This window comes from Hevea brasiliensis, chromosome 8 (assembly GCF_030052815.1).
Source record: "Hevea brasiliensis isolate MT/VB/25A 57/8 chromosome 8, ASM3005281v1, whole genome shotgun sequence".
Classification (NCBI taxonomy): Eukaryota; Viridiplantae; Streptophyta; class Magnoliopsida; order Malpighiales; family Euphorbiaceae; genus Hevea; species Hevea brasiliensis.
In genome coordinates, this window is record NC_079500.1 from 28,602,450 (window position 1) to 28,624,892 (window position 22,443).

Here is a 22,443-nt window from a genome sequence, read left to right on the forward strand (position 1 = left end):
AATTTGTTTGAATAATTTGCAAATGGTATGAAATTGCATTTTCTTTTTGTCTTTTTGATAGGACAATATTTGAATGGATTCTTCGAATTCTAATTCTACTCAAGCAAATAGCACTAGTGTCCCTTCTTGAAAAACTAGGGAGAAAGAATTTAATAATTTGTGGAGATATGTGACTAAACTTGAGAAAAATGGAGAATGAGGGGGTAATTATAAATGAATATGTAATTTTTGTGGACAAGAAAAGCAAGGGACTTATACTAGAGTGAGGCTCATTTATTGAAAATCACTAGAAAAGGGATTAGTACTTGTAAAAAAGTGAGAAATGATAGTGTTTTTAAAATGAGAAAATAGGAGGATGAGGCAACAAACAAAATTACCAGTTCACAATCTATACGAGTTCCTTTGCCTATTTGTACAACTTCTGTTCCTTCATTGAATATAACTGAACCAAGTATTTCAACCGCTTTGAAGGAAAAAAGAGTTAATGAGTATCCTCTTGGTAGGGCTTTTGACTTGCAAACTAGAGCTCAATTAGATGCAGATAGAATGTTCTACACTAGGGGTCTACCATTAATTTTGCTAGAAACTCTTATTATGTGAGTTCTTATTCCTTTGCTGCTAATCATGCTTTGGACAGTTATGTATCACCTGGTTATAACAAATTGAGAATCACACTACTACAGTAAGAAAAGACAAATGTAGAGAGGTTGTTTGAACCAATTAAAAGCACTTGGTTAGAAAAGGGTGTTAGTATTATGAGTGATGGATGGAGTGATCCCCAAAGGAGGCCTTTGATTAATTTTATGATTATTTCTAAGTCTGGTCCTATATTTATCAAATCTTTAGATTGTTCTGGTGAAGTGAAAGATAAGCAATTCGTTGCTAATTTGCTAAAGGAAGTAATTAATGAGGTGGGTCATCAAAAAGTAGTATAAGTCATTACTGATGATGCTTCAAATTGTAAGGGTGCTGGAGAAATCATTGAGGGAATGTTTCCACATATTTATTGGACTCCTTGTGTTGTGAACACTCTTAATCTTGCTTTGAAGAATATATGTGCAGCAAAAAATGTGAAAACTAATCAAGAAACTTATGATGTGTGTCATTGAATCATTGAAATCCATGGGCATGCTTTGCAAATCAAGAATTTTATAATGAATCATTCACAAGGCTTGCAATTTACAATCGGTTTAGCCCTTTGAAGTTGCTTTCAGTTGCTGACACTCATTTTACTTATATTATTGCGATGTTTAAAAGATTTAAACTCATTAAGCATGCTTTAGAAGCAAAGGTTATGAGTGATCAATGGGCACAAAACTAAAAAGATGACTAAGGCAAAGCTAGATTTGTTCGTGACAAAGTGGTGGATGAGGATTGGTGAGAAAATGTTGATTATAACCTTGCTTTTACTGGGCCCATTTATGATATGGTTAGAGCTTGTGACATAGACAAACCATACCTTCATTTGATTTATGAGTTGTGGGATTCTATTATTGAAAAGGTGAAGAAGGTTATTTTTTATCATGAAAGAAAGCAATAAGATGTGTTTTCTCCTTTCTATTATGTGGTTCATCGAGTTCTTGTTAGTCGTTGGGTAAGGAGCAACACTCCCCTTCATTGCTTGGCTCATTCATTAAATTCAAGGTAAATTTCTAAGTTGCATACTCATCTTCTTGCTATAATTTTTTTTTTAATTTCTTGAATTTATTTTCTTGTTTTTAAAAATTTTACAGTGAAAAATAGCTTCAAGGGAGAGAAGGTGGAGTATCTTATCATATGGATGGAAAAAGTATTAATTGAAAGAATTAAGTACTTTATGAGGATTTTTTTCTAATGAAGATGAGTGAATTAAAGCAAATAATGAATTTACAAATTTTTTTTCTTTGAAAAGTGGACCCTTTTGCAGATCTTGATTCTATTGAAAGTATGTATGCTACAGATCGTAGAAAGTGGTTGGCATATTTTGGTTTCAATGCACCCTTACTTCAAAGGTTTAATTTTAAAGTACTTAGACAACCTACTTCTTCCTCTTGTTGTGAAAGGAATTGGAATATTTATTCTTTCATTCATTCATGTAGAATGAATAAATTAACTCCAAAACGTATAGAAGACTTAGTTTTTATCCATAATAATCTTCATCTTCTATAGAGAAACTTCTTCCAATAGTATGATGAGAAGACAAAATTATGAAATATTAGTGGTGATCAATTTGGGAGTATGGAAGATGTGGATTCTTGAATTTGCCAACTTTTCATTGGATAAATCAGAGTTAGAGTTTATTTTTTATATATATACATAAAAATGCAACTAAAGCATGAAAAATGAGAAAAATAGTGAAATAAAGAAAATATCATAAATTTTATTATTTTTTCCTTCTTTAACATTTAAATGTATTAAAGTTTATGTTTTTGAATTTTATTTACTATTGAACATTTTTCATTATATATATATATATATATATATATATATATATATATATATATATATATATATATATATACTTTTATATTTTTTATATTCACAAACTTTTTTTATATTTTTATTTTATTTTTATTTTTAAATATTATTTTTTTTATGTCCGCATTTCTATTTCCGTGTTGGATAGCTTTTGATTTCTTGCGAGCCATATTTCTCATGTGCTGCTACCTTAATCTTATTTATTTTCAATATTCATGTGGATTCAATTGTTTGCACATATGATATACATTGGCAACTATCCTGTCAAGAGTGTGTTGGTGTGTATCGAATCGCTCATCGGATTTATACTGAAAAGATCGGGCCCAGAATCCAATGTGTATAATTTCTCAAACGTGTAATTGAATTAATTAATTTTTCTCAAGTTAATTTTTTATTTTCAAATATGTTTTTTTCCCTTTTTTTAATTCATTCATATGTTTTTCCTGCCATTTGTATTTTTATATCTTAAATAATCTAGTTTTGTCATTTTTTTAGAGTTGATTGCGGAAAGTCCTCTACAACTTCTCAATCAATATTTAAAAGAAACGAAATTCCACACAACCGATTTACTTAATAGGTAATACTAATATGAAATCCAGTGCCTCAGTAATTTTTATATAATTATTATTTTTATTATTATCATTAATAAAAATAATAATGTCTACATAAGTCACACTTTAATATGGTTATAGATCAATTCTAATTTAGTAATGTATGAATCGGTATAAATTTAAATCAATTTTTAAGATATTTTTATAATTTAAATTTTAAAATAATTTAATTTTAATTAAATTTAATAGTTTAAAATAGTTTTTTATTTTTTAAGGGAAAAAACCTTATTTAGCTTGAAACTTGGTCTAACTTAATCACAGTTTAAATGAATCATAATTTTGATTAATTTTTTATTCAATTTTAATTTAATTTAAAATAATTCGATTTCATTCTTAGTTCAGCCATGTCCAGGTAACATAAGAATATCTCTTCAAGCACATGCCAAAATTTTAGAATTTAAAAATGCAATTTTTCCACGGTTACAAACATTGAAAATTACATTTTTTTTTATATATAATTTTTGGTTTTAAATAATTTCAGCAGCCATACCACACGCGCTTTTGGCGAATTGAAACAAATTCGCCGGGGAAATGATGCTATGAGAAAGTAGAGGGAAAGCTGCGTGTTGTTGAAGTGAGTGAGGAAGCGGAGAGTTTCTATGAAGAAACTTAAAAAATATCTTGTACAAACATCGTAGTAACAGCAACAAGGACACATGATGTCCCATTAAACGTCTGAAAAATACAACTCGATCCAGCAGTGGTAGGACATGGATGTACAAAAACTGGCGAAACAGCAGTTTACACGGTTTCATTGGATCCTTATGCTTTTTCAATTAATGTCACAATTCTCTCTCTTCTATAAAATTTGGGTTGGGATCTCCTTTTCTTGTTTTCTTGCTTGTAAGAGCCTGATTGTCTCTTATCAAGAAAAAGAACGTGAAAAAAAAAAGTGAATGAAAACAAAAAAAAAAATTAATCCCCTAATCTTTAAGTTCGTTTACATATCGAAGTATTGGTCATCACCTTAATTTTTTTTTCTTTTAGTGCTGATTATCATCTTAATAAATTTAATAATAGTAAAATTTTCGCCTTAGATAGATTTACACATTCGATTTGCTTAGTTTGGTATACTATTTTTTAGGTGGACTTGCATCTTCAATTTGCTTACTTGGTAGGCTATCATTTTAGATGAGATAAGCACCTTCGTTTTAGCTTGACGGATTATTATTGTAGATGGGCTAAATATCTTTATTTTAGCCTCACAGACTATCGTCGTAGATGGGCTAAGCACTTTTGTTTTAACCTGGTGAACTATCACTTTGAATGGGCTAAGCACTCTTAGATTTTGTAGCCTCATAGACTATCATCGTGAATATGTTAAGCATCCTTTATTTTAGCCTAGTGGACTATTACCATAGATGGGCTAAGCACCCTTATTTTATTTGGCCTGGCTTACTATCGTTGTAAATGAACTAAGCGCTCTTTATTTTAGCCTGGTGGACTATCACCGTGAATGTGCTAAATACCCTTAGATTTTTTAGCCTGACGGACTATCACCGTAGATAAGCTGAACACCTTCAGTTTATTTAGTCTGGTGAACTATCGCCGTGGATGGGCTAAGCACCCTCTATTTATTTAGTTTAGCGAACTATCACAGTAGATAGACTAAGCACCCTTTAAAATTTATCTGCAAAAATAATGCTTATATAAGTATTTTTATAAAAATAATCCATATAATGTATGTTGTAAACCTATCCATGATTTCTCAATAAATAGTATTATAAATGGAATATACAATGTACATTTCCAGGAGATTTATCAATTGATTTTGATAAAAAATAAAGGCCTTCAGGTTTAAATAATATGTAAGAGTGATATGTTATTCATAAACATATATTCATATATACATAGTTATAAAATGAATTTTAACGTCAATCATATCTAAATTTTGCAGTATAATAAGTATGAGCTAAATGAAAATAAAAAACAATGCTAGATCATGAAAATTAGAGCGATAAATTTTAAACTAATTTCAGATATCTCCAATTATCATTCATCTTGAAGACAAACTTGGACTATAATTTAATCTAATGGAACTTATGCTATTGCTCCAAAATAATTCTAAAAGTTAATTGTTAGAATCATATAATTTTTTTCAAGTCCCATTAAACTAAAATACAATCATAATTTTTATTCATTTAAAGTCAATCAATGAATTTAATTTTGATAATAATAGAATTTTGTGTCAAGAAAATTGACTAAAATTTATATAATTTTGATTAGAAGCATTATAGGTAATTTTTAACAAAATACAACAATGGCCTAAAATAAAAAACTGAAGGTGCGGCGATTGACTTATTAAATGTGGCTCTTTTATAGTTATTAGTATAAATCAAGACTGTTTTCTTACCATAGAAACATTGACAATTTTGTAAAATAAACAAAAATTATTAAATAAAAATTTTTATAAGTTCAAATTATTTGAAAGTTGTGAAACTTCACAATGATCTCCCATCAATTGCTAACTATTAAAAATATTCTATAGCAATTGAAAATGTGATGGCTTTTTTTTTTTTTCTTAATGTCAAATCTTTGTAAAAGAAAATATGAAAATATCCCCTGAAGGACATGGGTTATATATAGGCATGTAATAGCAAAGAAGAAAGAGTGATGCAATGATAAAGCATTTATACTAACTACAAGAAGAATGTCATTGATTGATCGTACAATAGGATATGTATCCCTTTGGCAAATTTGAAACAAAACTCACGTGACTGTAAATAAATTTTTAAAATCGTACCTGAGTAAATTAGAAATTTGTTGAACATGATAGAAAAAACTTTTGGTTGGGTTGTTGCAAACCACGAGCCATCCTCTCACTTAGTTCATTCTTCTATTTTGAGTTCAGAATATAAAGAATATAAGAGAGAAATATAGTTTCTTGTGTCATTTTCCATAGACGGCACCACCATTGAGATCCATAGAAATTCCTTGTGGGTATGAACCTGTAAAATAGAAAATAAATGGGTTAGAGGTCCACCTGGTATGAACTTAGTGAAGACTATCTGACGCTCAAGTTAAAGCTAATATGAGATAATAGTATAGTAGATTGACTAACGAGAAAGAACATACTTCCATAAATGATCTGATCTCTTTATATAGGATATAGAAAATGGTTAATTATGGTAAGTCAACTATGTAATTTGTCGCAAGGGTTTTGAAGTCGCTAGACGATTCTCACCGAAGTGGAAAGAGTGAAGAGTCGCCACTTTAATTTTGAGGGAAATTAAAGGAAACCATTAGTAAAAATAAAAAGTTTAAAAATTTATAAAACCACTTCTAAGACAAAGATTCTAGGTTTGGAGTCCGTTCACGGGTGGGGAAGGTGTTAGGCACCCCACTTCGTCCCTCAACGAGGGTAACCAAATTTAACGATGTGCTCTTTATAATTTAATATTGATAATTTTGGGGTTAGAGTTGTAGTTTTGATCCCCATTAAAAGGAACGTTTGATATTTTACTATTTTGGGTTTCCCAAGAACACAGGTATATGAGTTGACCCTACAGTGAATTGGTGTTGTGTTTTCTCGATTTGTTAAATATTTTATCACATCTCTCCCGCTTCGAATCAGAATCCTAATTCTAAAGAAGTGTTATTAGGACCCTAAAAATTCATAATGGATGAGGAGGACTATTAGCTTACACATTGTGTACCTCGAAATTTGGATAACTGAGGGTGTATGTTAGAATTTTGATTAAAAAGATTAAGGAAAGGACTCTCTCCTGAAATATTTTTATTAGAATTTTAGCTAAGAGAATTCGGGTAAGGACTCTCTCCCGATTTCTTTAAATATTTTTATTTGGATTTTAGCTAAAAGAATTTTGGTAAGGACTCTCTCCCGATCTCTTAAAATATTTTTTACTAGAATTTTGCCTTAGAGAATTCGAATAAGTACTCTCTCCCATTCTCTTAAAATATTTTTTACTAGAATTTTGGCTTAGAGAATTCAGGTAAGGACTCTCTCCCGATCTCTTAAAATATTTTTATTTGGATTTTAGCTAAGAGAATTCAGGTAAGGACTATTTTCCGATCTCTTAAAATATTTTATTTGGGTTTTAGCTAAGAGAAATTGGGCAAGGACTCTCTCCCGAACTCTTAAAATGTTTTTATTAGAATTTTAGCTTAGAGAATTCAGGTAAGGACTCTCTCCCGATCTTTTAAAATATCTTATTTGGATTTTAGCTAAGAAAATTCGGGTAAGAACTCTCTCTCGATTTTTTAAAATATTTTTACTAGAATTTTGGCTTAGAGAATTCGAGTAAGGACTCTCTCCCAATCTCTTAAAATGTTTTATTAGAATTTTAGCTAAGAGAATTCGGGTAAGGACTCTCTCCCAAACTCCCATTTCAAAAAGTGAATTTAAAAGTTACGAAGGTTGATTCGAATTCTTCGACAATCTTCCGCGTAATTCCACGACCTCCTATGTTATCCGAACTCCTTTATTCCCACCCCTGTGCTTTATTGTCCGGGCTTGCTTCGTTTCTTTTTTATCTCATAATTTACTCGTCCGAGCTAATCTCGGTCTTTGACCTCACAACTCATCCTAACCTTTTTCATCGATCTAGAATACATCTATTTCCTAATTATTTTCCTTATTTATTTGCGTCGAAAATTTCTAAGGTGTCACTTTTATCCATGCTCCTCATGGTAATTATAGAGCGTTAACGACCCGAACTTTTAGCCATACAAAAAAAAAAAGAATTGAAAATAATGATAATTGTAAGACCTGTAAAAAATAAGAGGCTAAAGATAATATTTGCGACACAAGCCAAACTTGATACATCCCTATTCTGAGAACTCAATGTGACAAGACACCTTAAAAATACTCACATCACGAGCACAAACTAGCGATGTTTAATAATGGGCAAGTTAAACATTTACCTGTAGAGTGCTGAAATAATAGATGAATCAATACCGATGTCCTGCGAACTCTGGAACTGCTATAGCTGAGATTAGGGAGTGACTTGAAGCTACTGAAGGAGATGACAACGAGACTTTAATAACGAATAGTGATTGAGCTTCCAAGATGATGTAGCTATTAAGGGTATAAATTGCAAGACCTGTAACTTCAGTGAAAAGATCCTTTAGAAAACTTGTTTCTAAAGTCTCTAAGAGTTTCAAGAGTTTCAGAATGAAGGGCAATAGAACTGTATAAAAAATGTGAAGGTTTCTTGATGATAATTCCCCTCTCCCCCCTTCTCTCTCTCTTTTTTTTACTACAGTATTGCATGCAGGTATTTATAGGGAATGGGTACTCAAAATGAAGGGTCAGGATTCCAACAGGAGGAGATGGAGGGCTCGGATTTAAAAGGACATGATCCAACGCCTTAGAATTAAAGAGAATCAAGATTGAGGGTCGAAATTTGGTTCAGAATCTCTGTCCTTTCATTCCTTAATCCAATGATCAGGAATTCCGCCTTACAAGATGGATCCAAGGGTTAGAAGCAAAAGGTGTCAAATCAGTTATTCACTTTTGATCTGAATGTCTCAAATCTGTCCTTATCAACATGTTCAGGTGCAAATTGAGATGTATTTGGCTGTTTTAACCATTTAGGATCCGATGGTGAGGAGTTAATCTTACAAATTTGAGGGTCATGATTGAAAGTGATTCTCTAAGCTCTCCGATCTCTATAGGTTATTTCTCAGTTTAGCCGATCTCTTTCATAATTAGTAGACCTGAGACCTCTAGCTCCGATCTTTCAATTCAACTCTTTTTACATCTGATCTCTTTTCTTCCCGATCTTAATTTCTGATCCCCTTCTCATCCCATAAAGCAATTAATTCTTCGATTATCGATGAACTGTTTTGAGTTCTGCACGCAATAAATGCCAAGGCCTTATATATATGTAGAGGAATTTTGTCCTTCATACACTCACATTCTTCCTTCTCCAGTGAATTTTTAATGTTTTACTTTCCCGTTCTTGACTTTTTCGGCGAGAAATTCTTCTTACGATAACCACCTTGATCTTTTTCTGAATGTTTTCCTTGCCCATCTCCTGGAAATAGACAATTCCAGTGATCATAGATTTATGAGGGCGTCGTCTGATGACAGTGAGAGAATTGAACTAATTGACCGATCAAGGTCGAAATTGACTACTGTGTCGATCTCGGATCGGTTTACTGGTATGACTAGCAGACCGATCTCTGACAAGGGGACCGCTAATTTTAATCTTGATATCGATGACTGCCTCTTGAAGTTCATTTGGCTTCAAATCATATTGGGGGTCCTAATCGTAGCTCAGTTGTCATACCTCACCCCTCTGTAAGGCATAACATGATCCCGTAGAATACCTAATGAACTACCGAACTTCACCTACCGATAACTCATTAAGTACCCTACAAGGGATTTTAAACAATTTTCTTACTTTTGACAAGTGGTGAGTTTTTTCTAATAGAAATTTAAAACATATGATTAAAAGTAAATCTAGTTAATATTTTTAGTCCATTTTATTTTTCTACAAATTTTATAAAAATTTTGACAGAGTTCCCTCTGTATTTTGAGAAAACAGTTCTTCAAATACCTGTAAAAAGCACTTCTAAAAATTTTTCTCAACAACTACTTCAATTTCACAATCAAACTCAACCCATTTCAATCAATTTCTCAAGTTCAAAATTAAATAATCCTCAAAATACTAGCAATAAATTTCATTCAAATTAAATAAAATAGTTCTACTCATATATCATTAAAGATAAAATAATTTATACACATCCTTACAAATTTATATCAAAAGAAACACAAACTAAACTTTATTACAAACTTCATACAAATTTTTGTACAAGCTGCTCAAGACCCATTTACATGTCCATACATTTATATGCAATACATACATCAAAAAAAATATTTACAGTTAGGGTATAAATTATACCCGAAGACTTTAAGCTGTTAGCTCCTCACACCTCAGCAGCTCAATCTGCTGCTCCTCTAGTCTCTGTATCTGCGACAACAATAGAAGCCATCACTGAGTACTAGGACTCAGTGGTGCACAACATACTAAAATAATCTTTATGCAAAACTTAAATCACATTTATTCAAAAATTTGGCTGTACATGAGAATTAAGTACAAATCATGCATTGTAAGATTTTAAATGCAAACCAAGTTTATTTCAAAATATCAAAACTCATTTCATAAAACCCACAGTTAGATCATGCCATTCGAAACAAATAGAATCTCAATAGCCAGAGGCTAAAGAGAAATCACATCACAAGGCTAGCTAGCTCAAATATATGGATATCCATTCACATCCTCTTCTACTGGCACACCTCAACACTTCTCCAGAGAAGGAATCAAAATTTGAAACTAATTACCCCCACTAGTCGTGCTAGTGAGGTGTTCAAATATATGGTCATGACACTGTGGTTTCAAAACTTATCTTAACAATTTGCTAAACATTGCCATTTTAAATATACACAATAACTTTCACAATTTAAATCAAACACCCTAAATAAGATCACAATAAACTTTCAACAATTCAAAGCAAGAGTAAAAATGCATATTTCATTCACTTTATCTATAAATTTTAAGGCATAGTAGTGTTGTGCACAAACCTCAAGCGAGTCGTCCCTTAGCCTCGACTCGGTTCCTCGGGTTCCTTCCCGATATTCTTTTCAACTGAAACACACAATTTTATAATGTTTCAGTACTAGAACTTAACATAAATCCAAAATAAATTTAGCCTCATTTTTACCTAGCTCTAACGTGTTAAACTCAACGTTCTTGAAATTTTGTGCTTTGGGTTACTATTCACTACACTATTCAAGTCAATTTGTTGACTTTCTAAGGCTTAATAGGTATGGGAACTCCAACTTCACCCACATACCACATTTTGGTCACTAACCTTGTTGGTTTTGGTTGTTTACTCAAATCCTAGGTCTTTTAGGCAAATTTGGTAAATTTCAGTTTCTGGAGTCCTAAGTTGCACTGTTCCATTGGTCACTTTATTGTTGGAATTTGGCAAAACTTCCTTCATAGAAAATGTTTCTTATTGTCTTAAGTGTATTCTCATTTTTAGATCACCCCAATTGGAGTTTTGTAGCTCAAGTTATAGCCAAAATACAATTACTGTTCACGTGCACTGTTCATGCTGCAATTTAGGTTCTGGCAGATTTTTTATCCAACTTCATTCAATGATTTGATCAAGTTAAGTCCATAATTTGGTCTAATTTCCTTCATACGAAATGTTCTACTATGTCTTAGGTTTCCATCGGTTCAAGAATCGCCTAAATCGGAGTTTTCTAGAGAGAGTTATAGCCATTGGAACTTTACTGTTCAAATGGAAATCTGCAGTTTTGCAGGTTCAATAACTCAACTCTGCTTAATCATTTGATTAGGTTAATGGCATAATTTGGGTTGGTGTTCTTCATGAAAGTTTTAGATCTATGTCTTATCTAATTAATGGTAAAATTTCAGGTCATTTTGACCTTCCTAGCTCGAGTTATGACTAAATGAACAATTACTGTTCATTTGGTCATTCTTGTGATGGCAGCTCTCATTTCACTTTGGTCAATTGGTTCACTAAGTTTTGGTCAGTTTTTGGCCATGGTTCCTTAATGAAAATTGTGCTATTTTATGTCTATTTTCATCCCCAATTGGTGGCATATCAATTGGACTTATAAAATTTCCGTTTTGATCCTTCAAAGTTGGCTTGGTCATGCTGCCAGCAGCATGACCATTTACCCTACGAATTTGACTTCCGTTCTAACAATTCCCACACATCTCCTTTGGTCATTATTGACCATTTTTCTCTTCACAATAGGTCAAAGTCATCATTTATGCATTTCTCCAAAATTTGCCTCAAAACCCTAGGCCTCCTAACCCTAATCACACTAATTTATTGTAATTAACAAATTCAAAGCATATAAACACAATCTTTCAACTCATTCAAGCATTTTAACATGTTTAACTCACTCAAACTCATGCAAATCACTCTCCCCTCCCTGCTGGATGAATTTCAGTTTAGTCCCTCATACATATTTTTTTTCATTTTAAGCATATTACAAGCTAATTCAAGCTAAAAACACAATAAGTAAACTAATCTTGTACCTTAAATCACTAACCTTTGTGTAGCAACTTCTAACTCCCCTTTTCTCTAATTTTCTTTCTTCTTTTCTTCTTTCTTTGATGACCAATCTTCTTCTCAAGTTGCCTAGACAAGCTTTAACTATGGTGGCTTACTTTTGTATGGTGAAATCTTATAATATGCAAGCTCAAAATTGAGCTTTAATGGAGGTTTTGGTGTGGGAGAGAGAGCGACGTTTTTTTTGAAGAAGACTTGTGTTTTATTTTTTTTTCTTTTCTTTTCTTTTGTCTTTTATCTCTTTAGGAAGACCAAAAATCCATTTAATTAATTTATTAATTATATGACTTATGGCATCATGCATGATATCATGCATGATGTCATCTTCCTACACCTTTTTAACTTTTTCATTTTCTCTTTTTTTTTTCTATTAGTTCTTTAATTTAATTCTTGATCCCGAAGTTTTCTTTTCTCTGATTTTATTTGACAGTTAGGTCAGGAGTCAGCTCTCGGGGTCAATTGACCAAATTGCCCCTCGCCGGTTCATCCCGGTTTGCAAATAATTCCATATTTCTTTCGGCTCCCTGACCTAATTATTTGACTGGCTTAACAGTTCTTTTTCATGATTTTCTCTTTTTCACTGTGTTTATAAGGGTCCTAAAGACCACAGCGTCACTTTTTATGGTTCGAAATTTGAGTTTAAATTGACTTCGCAGTCGTTCCCGAGAAGGTCACCCATCGCTGTGACTCTCGGCTCTTTTAACTTCTTCTGTTCTGTTTTTCTTATTTATAATTAACTAATTAAACATTATTAATTATTTGTATTTATGGATTATCTAGTTGTCTTAAGTGTGGTTCTAATCCCCTTAATTGTCCGGATCGACACCGGTCACCGAAACAGTGAAATCTACCAGGCTATGCAAACGGGGGTGTTACATCAGTTCTGGTGGATAACATCGACGAAGATACTGAACTTCCCGTAGTCTTTGCCATAGTTGACGAGAGCTACCCTCCCGATCTCCACGTATCTCTTGAACGGCATCTTGGAATCAGGAGTGGTCCAAACTGTAGGAGCAAGATAGGTAGAATGTAGTGAAGGGAAATTTGTAATTATTGATCTTGAGAGATTACCTAAATGATGTAATTTGACCTTTTGGAAATAAAATGAAGTTTTTATTTATTCAAAATTGATTATTTATTTTATTTTATTATTGCATTATTTTTTCGATCTCTTATAATTATGTCCGATCTGATCTCACAACTCATACTCATTGATTGATCTCTCCTGACTGATCTTTAACTATCCGATTTCCCTGCCATGTTTTTGGAATTCACTTTTGATGAGTCATCAAAATGGTCCAATTCCGTTAACCGATGCGTCTCTTAGGGTTTTATGAGCATTTAATGCTCGGGCAGGTATAAATAGGGAGGAGTATAGGCTATTTGCCCACTTACACCATTTTCAGATTCCCTGAGCAACTACAATGTTCTCTCTTGCTTTCTAAAGTTTTTCGACATCGATTTACACTCCGATAAGAGCTTAAATCTTTTTTCGACCAATTTTATCTTTATCTTTGAAAATGAGCGGTATCGACGGTCAGAGAGCTGCAAGTCCTCCTTCTGTTCACATTTCATGGACATCGAGCGAAGGTGATGTGGTCAGACCAAGTGAGTGACCTGAACCTTCTACAATTATTATCTCAGTCCATGGTCAAGCGACTAGGTCAAAACAATCGTTGACTATAAGGAAAGAAAACTTACCCGTGGACGAGTTGCCATCGGTCCTCAGGGAGACCGATCTCTAGTCCATTAGCCAAGAGTACAACCTTCTGATTGACTCCTTTGAACTTATCAGATGCCATGGCGATCTTCGGGCTAATCATTTCTTTGAAGAAACCGACCTGATCATGGTGTATTAAGAGCAATTAAAAGTCGGGCTTCGATTTCCCCTAGACGAATTCTATAAAGCCGTTCTGAAGTTTCGCCATGTCTATGTAGCCCAGGTGCATCCAAACTCCTGGCAGACCCTAGTGGCCTTTAGAGGTCTATGCTGAGCTAAAAAGCTTGAGTCTACGGTGAAGGTTTTTACTAAATTGCATAGGCTCGCTCGATAAAAAGATGACGAATATTGGTTTTTCCAAGCTAACCCGAACTGCGGGCTCTTCATCGATCTCCCTTCCTCGCTGAAGAACTAGAAAGATCGATTTCATACTGAGGAGCAAGGATCCAAATGGCTTTGAGGGCATTCCATGTAGCTGGCAGTATTTAGTTCCTAAAGTACCAAAGAAGATTGCCCTAAATAAAGACGAGGATACCGTGGTGAAGGAGTTGAAGGATCAGGCGACTGCTAATAGGTATTCATGTTTGGATGTGGTCATGGCTGAACTGAAATGGTGGATGATACAAGTGACATCCATGAGGACTATGAGCTACAATTCTCTGACCTTGGCCCCAGGATCAGTATAATCTAGACCCTTAGTCTCTTAACTTTGGTGATCTCACTAACTTGTTCTATGTGCAGGTATGACAGGAGGCGAGAGTGCAAAGGAAGGCTACAAGCAAAAGAGGAGGGAGCTCACCCAGAAAGTGCGGGAGATGAAAATTGCTACTGCTGCTGTCCAGATGCCAAGGAGAGACTTGGTAGAAGTACCGAGCTCTCTGTTTTGACCTCCAGAGCATCCAATCTCGGGGGTAGAGATCATTCCTTCTCCACCTTGATAGGCCGAACCTCCACCTCCACCTCCACCTCCGCCGGTTTCTTCAAGTGCAGAAAAGGGGTCTTCCAGACCAATCGTTAGAATGCTCTCCCGAGATGCTCAGGTCCTTATCCATTCTCTGGAAAGGAATCGTTCAGTTCGGGGCAATCCTGATCTAGCTAAGGTCTTGGGAGCTACTATCTGTTTTCAAAAAAATCAGAATAGGATGGCCTAGGATAGCATTGACGATCTCCTGACTCAGATGATGAGCTTGGATTTGGAGATTATTGTGAACCAGCATATGATTAGAGAAAAGGCTCATCTCTTAAGACAGGAGATTTTGAAGGCGGTTCAGGATGTAGCAACCGCTAAAGCCTAAATCTCAACTGCCCAGGATCACATCGCCAAGATAGAAGATCGAACAAAGTCTTATGAAGAAAGGATAGCTGAACTGGAGCAGGAACTTGAAAACACTCGGGCCTGCAGATTTGCCGATCTCGCTCGATTTACTGAAGAGATTAAAGCGAAAGAAGAAGAAGCCCTGGTGAGAGAGGCTGGTGCCTATGTGAATGCTCATGACGTGCTATCTTGAAGGGGACTTGTCCTGGATGGAGGAGCTCCTCCCGAGAGCTGAAGATGATAGCAAGGAGGAGCCTGAGAGAGAGGAGAGAGGGAATGATGAAACTGAAAATGTACCTAAAGAGCATGTTAGGGGAGACCCTCCTGCCGAATGACGTGTATATTTTCGACTTTAAAATAAACTGGTTTTTGTGATTAATTCTTGATGAGATTGGGAAAACATCCCCATTAAGTATGAATGCTAATTCCAGAGCTTAAGATTGGTTATAAAACATGACTGCTTAAAGAGATCTGAAAAATATTATTAGCAATGATGAAACCAGAAAACCTTAGAAACATTGATGATTCGAAGTCGAGTTCCAGTCCACAATCGTTTCAGGATCACATACTTAGGGATCGGACAAAACGATGACTTGATTAGATACTTGATCATGGAATTTCACACAATTCAGAGTTTTGAACGCTGAAAGATCAGAAAACAAAAATGCAAAGATGGTTCGAAGGTCTAAAAATGAAATTCAAACAGATCAGGTTGATGGAGAGATTGGAAAATGCTTTGGGATTTATGTTATCAAAATTATCATTTATCTCCATATCATAACTTAGTGTCAGACGACTGGTAGAGATCGGATAAAATATTAAAATGGGAGATTGGCTTGGTAAATTACGCATTTAGAGTTCATCCAACATATGGTGTCTACATAATTATATAAATATTATTAGCTAACATAATTAGAGGATTATATTTCTATTTATAGTGCATAATTATAGGTATTATTATATTTAACAATTTTACTAAAATTGTTAATCTTTAATTAAGATTCTTTTCTTTTATTGAGAGGGTCTTATAGTGATTGAAACAACTGAATGAATCTCATGATTTAACAATTAAATATCATTACGCTCATGGGCTATCCAAAAACTCGAGTTACAAGATTAATTATATATTTTTTGAGGAGCTATATCAAATATATAAATAAATTACTAATAAAATATTATTAAAAATAAATTATTAATAAAATAAATTAATAAAAAATATAAAATTTAGATATATAGAATATTTTATAAATAAAATAAAATTTAAGTAATTAATTTTTTTTAAAATGAAAGATAATAAACGGCAATAATTAATTTATTAATAAAATTAAAATTTAAAAAGCAAATAATTATTAAAAAAAAATAAAAAATAACTTATAGATTTATAAATTTTACTATGCTTTAAAAACTTGTAATTTATTTTTTAAATTTTCTAATTTTTATTATTTTGTAATATTAATTTTTCAATAATATTAAAGAGTAAAAAACATCCCTAGCAGAAGAAACGACCGCCATAGTCCTACGGCGGTCAATCATTTTGAAGGCCAAGCTCGCATCGTCGCGTCTCATCTAACCTTGAGCGGTTGTACAGTTGTCTTAGACTGTTATGCGCTGCTTTCAACATAGTTTACGCGTATACAGTATACTAAACTTCCAGACAGATTTCAAACATCCGTCCATCACATTCATTAAACATTTCTTCTAGAATTTATTACTAAACAAGTTTATTTAACATAATTTTTTTCGGTTAAAATTCACGTCTCCTTTTTAAATTATTTAGAGAGACATTTATATTCGCTTAAAAATGTAGTGATAAAAAATAAGTAAGTTATTACGAAAGAGTTGGAGTTCGCATAAACATAAATTTATAAATTGTTAAATTAAATTTTTATATAAAAATTTATATGATATATAATATTAAAAAATATATAAAATTAATATATATATATATATGACATCCTCTAATTGTTAGTAGAATACATATAATTATGATAATGGAAAACCTAAAATATGAATAGAAGTTGAATCTTATTCAATTCTGAACAAGACAAATGGCTACTAAGGTCAATTGATCAGTGAAATAATATGTGGGTCACTTGTCCAAACTTATTTTATTTAAATTTTAATATCTGAATTTATATTAAATTTATTTTAAATTTAAATATTATGATTATTTAAACAATTATTGTTCAAATTCATTTAAATATATATATATATATATATATATATATATATATATATATATATATAAACACTTGTTGATAATATATTTAATAGCATTAATAATAATACTGTAATTCTTTATATTTTTCATAATATTAGAACCCATAGAGTTTATTATAAGATATTAATATTATATTTTGAATTTTTTTTATAATATTTTATTATTTATTTTTATATATTAACATTAATATATATATATTTTTAAATTCGCCACTAATTGATCCTTAGAAAATATTTTTCTAATTGCGTGGTAGAACTACTCAGGTAGTGGAGGTAGGAGTATGTGATTTTGATTTGGTTCTAAGTCTGCTTAGGAATTAAAACTGAATTGAAATTTTGATATAGTTTCAATTTGATTCTTTATTATTTCAGTTCCAGTTTAATACGGTTCTCAGCTCTTCGATTTAAATTCAGTTTAGTATAGTTCCAATTCGATTATTGATTCTTAAAATAATTTTATATAATTATTTTCTTAAAAAATTATACTTAAATTAGTATTTAAGTTTTAAATTAGGTTCTTAATACATAATATATTATATAATATATCTTCTAGCTATTTTTAAATTATATAATTTTTAAGGTGTATAGATAATTTAGAATTAATTATATTATATAATATAATATAACAAGTATATCATATAATATACATTTTAACTATTTATTAATTATATAATATTTAACTATGAATTTACATATATATAATATAATAGCACATTCATAATTAAGAATTATAAGATAATTTAATATATGTATAATTAAAATTATTAAAAAAATTATAAAAAAATGAAATATAATATTAAATTATATTTAATTTATAATTATATAAACACAAATATATATATATATATATTGAAAGTATATAATACATTTAAAAAATATATAGAAAAATATATGTAAAAATTCAATTCTTAATTTCGTTTTAATTTGATATAATTTTGATTTAATTTTTAGTGAATAATCATAATCAAATTAAAATATCAAACATCTGAGAATTGTGTACAACCCTAAATGAAGAAGTCATAGCTCCAAAATTTTTGAAAATTAAAATTTCATTCATAAGTCTTAATATATTTTTGCTAAAAATTATTGTTTGCCCACCTTAAAATTTTATCTATGGATTTAGTGTATTTTTATTTATTTTTCAATATATATATATATATATATATATTTTTTTTTCGTCTTTACACTTTTTATGTAAATCTTATTTATATTTTTTATATTATTTAATTTTATCTTTTAAATATTTTATATTTTTATTTTAATATTTATATTTTTATCAAAATTTCATTTAATTTTTTTTAATATTTATGTTTAGCCCTCCAATGGCAAATTTTTACTGCCACCCCTTAGCGCTCTAACGACCATGAAATTGAGGTATGACTGTGGTATACTTGATGCTGGACCCACGTATCTTTTTCTCTGTCTAATCGCTTCTCTCCCATTATTGCCGTGCAAAAGGCATGGCTATTGTATTCATGACGCAATCTGACACGTCACTTCTGCCAGCCACTTATCACCAAAAGTAACCAGCTTCACTTGTCCCCACAATATCCTCATGCCTTAAAATCCTTTCAAACCCGCGTCCAAAATGCGTTATCCAGCTGGCGTTCGACGTCAGCTCAACCTCGTATTCGTATATAAGCCCGCGTCCGCAACTGATCTAGTCAGAGCATCTCCATTTTCGGGACGAAACGCAAACAACAGATTTCAGATTTCTCTCTCAACATCACCCAAATCAAGCATGCACGAGCCATCAAAGCGAAAACTCACTGGATCTCCGGAGAACGACTTTTCCCAGTCTCCACTTTCACCACCTCGCCTTACCCAAGAGCAAGAATTCGCCGTCATGGTCACAGCCCTGAAAAATGTTGTCTCCGGTTGCGTCACCACCAACAGTACAGCGGCATTAACGGATTTCTCGCAGGAGTTGTTTCGCCTTCAGTTCTCTACCACTGTTGCTACTTCATCACAGTTCGCTGCTAGTTCTTCCGCTACTGTTACAGCTGGTTTTTGTAACCCAATACTGCCACCGTCGGATCTTGACATGTGCAATGTTTGCAAGATCAAAGGATGTCTAGGATGCAATTTTTTCCCGCCAAATCAAGAAGAAAAGAAGGGGACACGAAAAAGAGTGAAGAAAAATTACAGAGGAGTAAGACAGAGGCCGTGGGGTAAATGGGCAGCAGAAATCAGGGATCCGCGGAGGGCGATGCGGGTTTGGCTAGGGACATTTAACACAGCGGAGGAGGCGGCAAGAGCCTATGATAAGGCGGCGATAGATTTTCGAGGGCCAAGAGCAAAGCTCAATTTTCCATTTCCAGACAACGTTTGTAATAGCAACAATTCAGAAGAGCAAAGCACTCAAGAGCAAGAGCAACAACCGAAGGAAAATGGGAAAAGAAGTGAACTTGAATTAGAAATGGAAATGGGAAAGGGGAAGGAAAGTGAATTCTGGGAAAAGATTGGAGAAGATGAAATTCAAGAATGGATGACGATGATGGATTTTTGTGGAAATTCTTCAGATTCTGGTGGTACTGCTACTACTATAGGCAAATAATTAATTGTAAATTTCAATTTTTTAAAAAATTTTGTCTTAATGATTCTTACATCTTTTTCCTGAGAGAATCATTATCAATGATTTTAGAATGCCAGGTTTATAATTCCTTTTGACGAAGTGTATAATAATGAAGTAGTTACTAATTATAAATTTTCAACAGAGAAAGTGCATACTGATATATTATCTTTTGAGATTTCAGATTACTTAGTGTGTGTACATGATACATATAATGTGTTTTTATTATACTTTTATCTCATTTGAAATTTAAAATTTATAAAAATTTTATTCAATTAATTTTTTTTTATCAATTTTCATACTTAAAATAAGAAAATTCAATTTCTTTAGTTAAAAAAATTAAAAAATAAAAATTAAACATAATTTTGTAAGAATTTTCTTAAATTTAAATGAAAAGTGTGATCTATGTACAAAACGAAATGGCATGAGGGTGTTTGGTTAGAGGGAAAATTTAAACTGGGAAGATAGAATGGGACCCAGGCTGGCCAAGTCAGGATCAATTGAGAGGCGAATCTTTTCTCACCTGATGAAAAAGGCCCTAATTCTTCTTTTTCTTTTTTAAAGGGCCCTAATACTTACTTGCCACCTATAAAATCTAATATATATATTATTAAAACGTGCGTTATTTATGGAAGAGAAGGCATTTGGTGATCATGTTTAGCATGTGCACTAAATCAAATCATATAGAGTAAAGAAAAAGGATAAACTTTGGGTAAACCGGTTATGATGTCTGCACAATTTGATCACGTGTGTGAATTTCAACTATAGAAAATTATAAAGAAAAAAGTATATTTATTTAATAACTTCTTTCTTACGTACCCAAAAGATATTTAGGAACTTCGAAAGAGAGAATATTTAAATATAAAAGATGGTTGTAACAACCAAATTTCTTTTAAATAAATTTTATTAAATTAAACAATTAATAATAATATTATTATTATTTTATATATAATTTAATATTATTGTTGAGATTATTTTAATGACTTTGTTTAAATGTATTTCTATTTTGTTATTTTAATATTATAAATTTTATTTCAATATTATTTATTTATTTATTAAAAAAAAAATTTTTTTTTTATAAAACTCAAGAAGCATCAAAGAACATATCCGCAACAATAGAACTCAGAAGTTCAAATCAAATTGTAGGACTAGCATAAGAATAAGCCGCTCTTAAAAGACTATGAGTCACCTTGTTCACTTATTTACCCACCTAAACAAGAGAAAAATCATTCCCTTGAACTGAGAAGTTCTTGCAATCTTTTACAAGAACACTCCATTCAGAAAGATCCTTTTCCTTGTTGTTGATAGCATGCAAAACCTCTTGACAATCTGTTCCAAAACAAACATTAAATAATTGTTACTACATTGCCCATTCAACTACATCATTCTCTAGTATAGGGTTGGACAAGGTATTTGTGATTCACTTGAATTTTGATGTTCGTAGGGAAATATATGTTGATAAAATTTTACATCCGTTGATATGTGGACATGTTGTGTTTCAAGATCTATGAGTTTGTATGCCTTATGACCTATGGCACGTCCCAAGTAAATGCTTATAATAGCTCTGGGGTCAAATTTTGTTTTTAATGGCCTGATATTAGTACCATAGTATAAGCAGTCGAAGGCTTTGAGGGTCTGGCAGTCGGGTGGTTCGGAATGGAGTATTTCATATGGACTTTGCTAATGGAGAACTGAAGTTGGTAATCTGTTTATAATATAGGTAGCATGGAGAATTGAATACCCCCTAAAAATTTTGAGATAAACCAGATTGAAATAAGAGAGCCCTAGCTACTTGAAGCAAATGCTTGTGCTTCCTTTTAACAACCCCGTTTTATTGAGTGTAAGTACAAGATCTTTGATGGAGAATTCTCTTTTGGTTAAATAATTGCTCACATTCTTAATTAATGAATTTGGATCCATTATCAATTCGACTGAATTTAGCTATTGTATGAAATTGGTTTTCTACAAGGTTCAAAAAATTGGCTATGTTAAAAGGCACTCCGATTTTGTTAGCAATCAAGTAGGTCCAAGTTGACCTATTGTAATCCATAGTTACCTCGAACGCGGTACGCAGCGGTTCGCGGTACGAGAACAGGAACGCGATACGCCACTTAGTTAATTTTTGGATACTTTAGGGGTAGGCTTAGTTGGTTCGCTCTTTCGGGACGCTGTACGTTGGAATAGTACTTTGGGTTCGTTGAGCCTAAAATAATGATCTTTTTAAATTTTTTGTCATTATCAATCTTTTATCTTGTGTAATTTTTTATTTAATTTTGTTAGTTTTAGAAATTCAATAGGAGTTCCTAAAGTACCAAAGAAGATCGCCCTAAATAAAGACGAGGATGCCGTGGTGAAGGAGTTGAAGGATCAGGTGACTGCTAATAGGTATTCATGTTTGGATGTGTTCATGACCGAACTGAAATGGTGGATGATGCAAGTGATTGCCCGTGAGGACTATGAGCTACAACTC

General features: G+C 32.3%; 1 protein-coding gene across 1 annotated transcript; it reads left to right on the plus strand.

The window, feature by feature from the left end:
* The first annotated feature begins 19,065 nt into the window (after positions 1 to 19,065).
* Positions 19,066 to 20,161, plus strand: LOC110667096 (ethylene-responsive transcription factor ERF109). The gene has a single exon (XM_021827826.2). The coding sequence runs from the start codon at positions 19,143 to 19,145 to the stop codon at positions 19,956 to 19,958; it is 816 nt and encodes a 271-aa protein (XP_021683518.2). The 5' UTR covers positions 19,066 to 19,142; the 3' UTR covers positions 19,959 to 20,161.
* Positions 20,162 to 22,443: the final 2,282 nt, after the last annotated feature.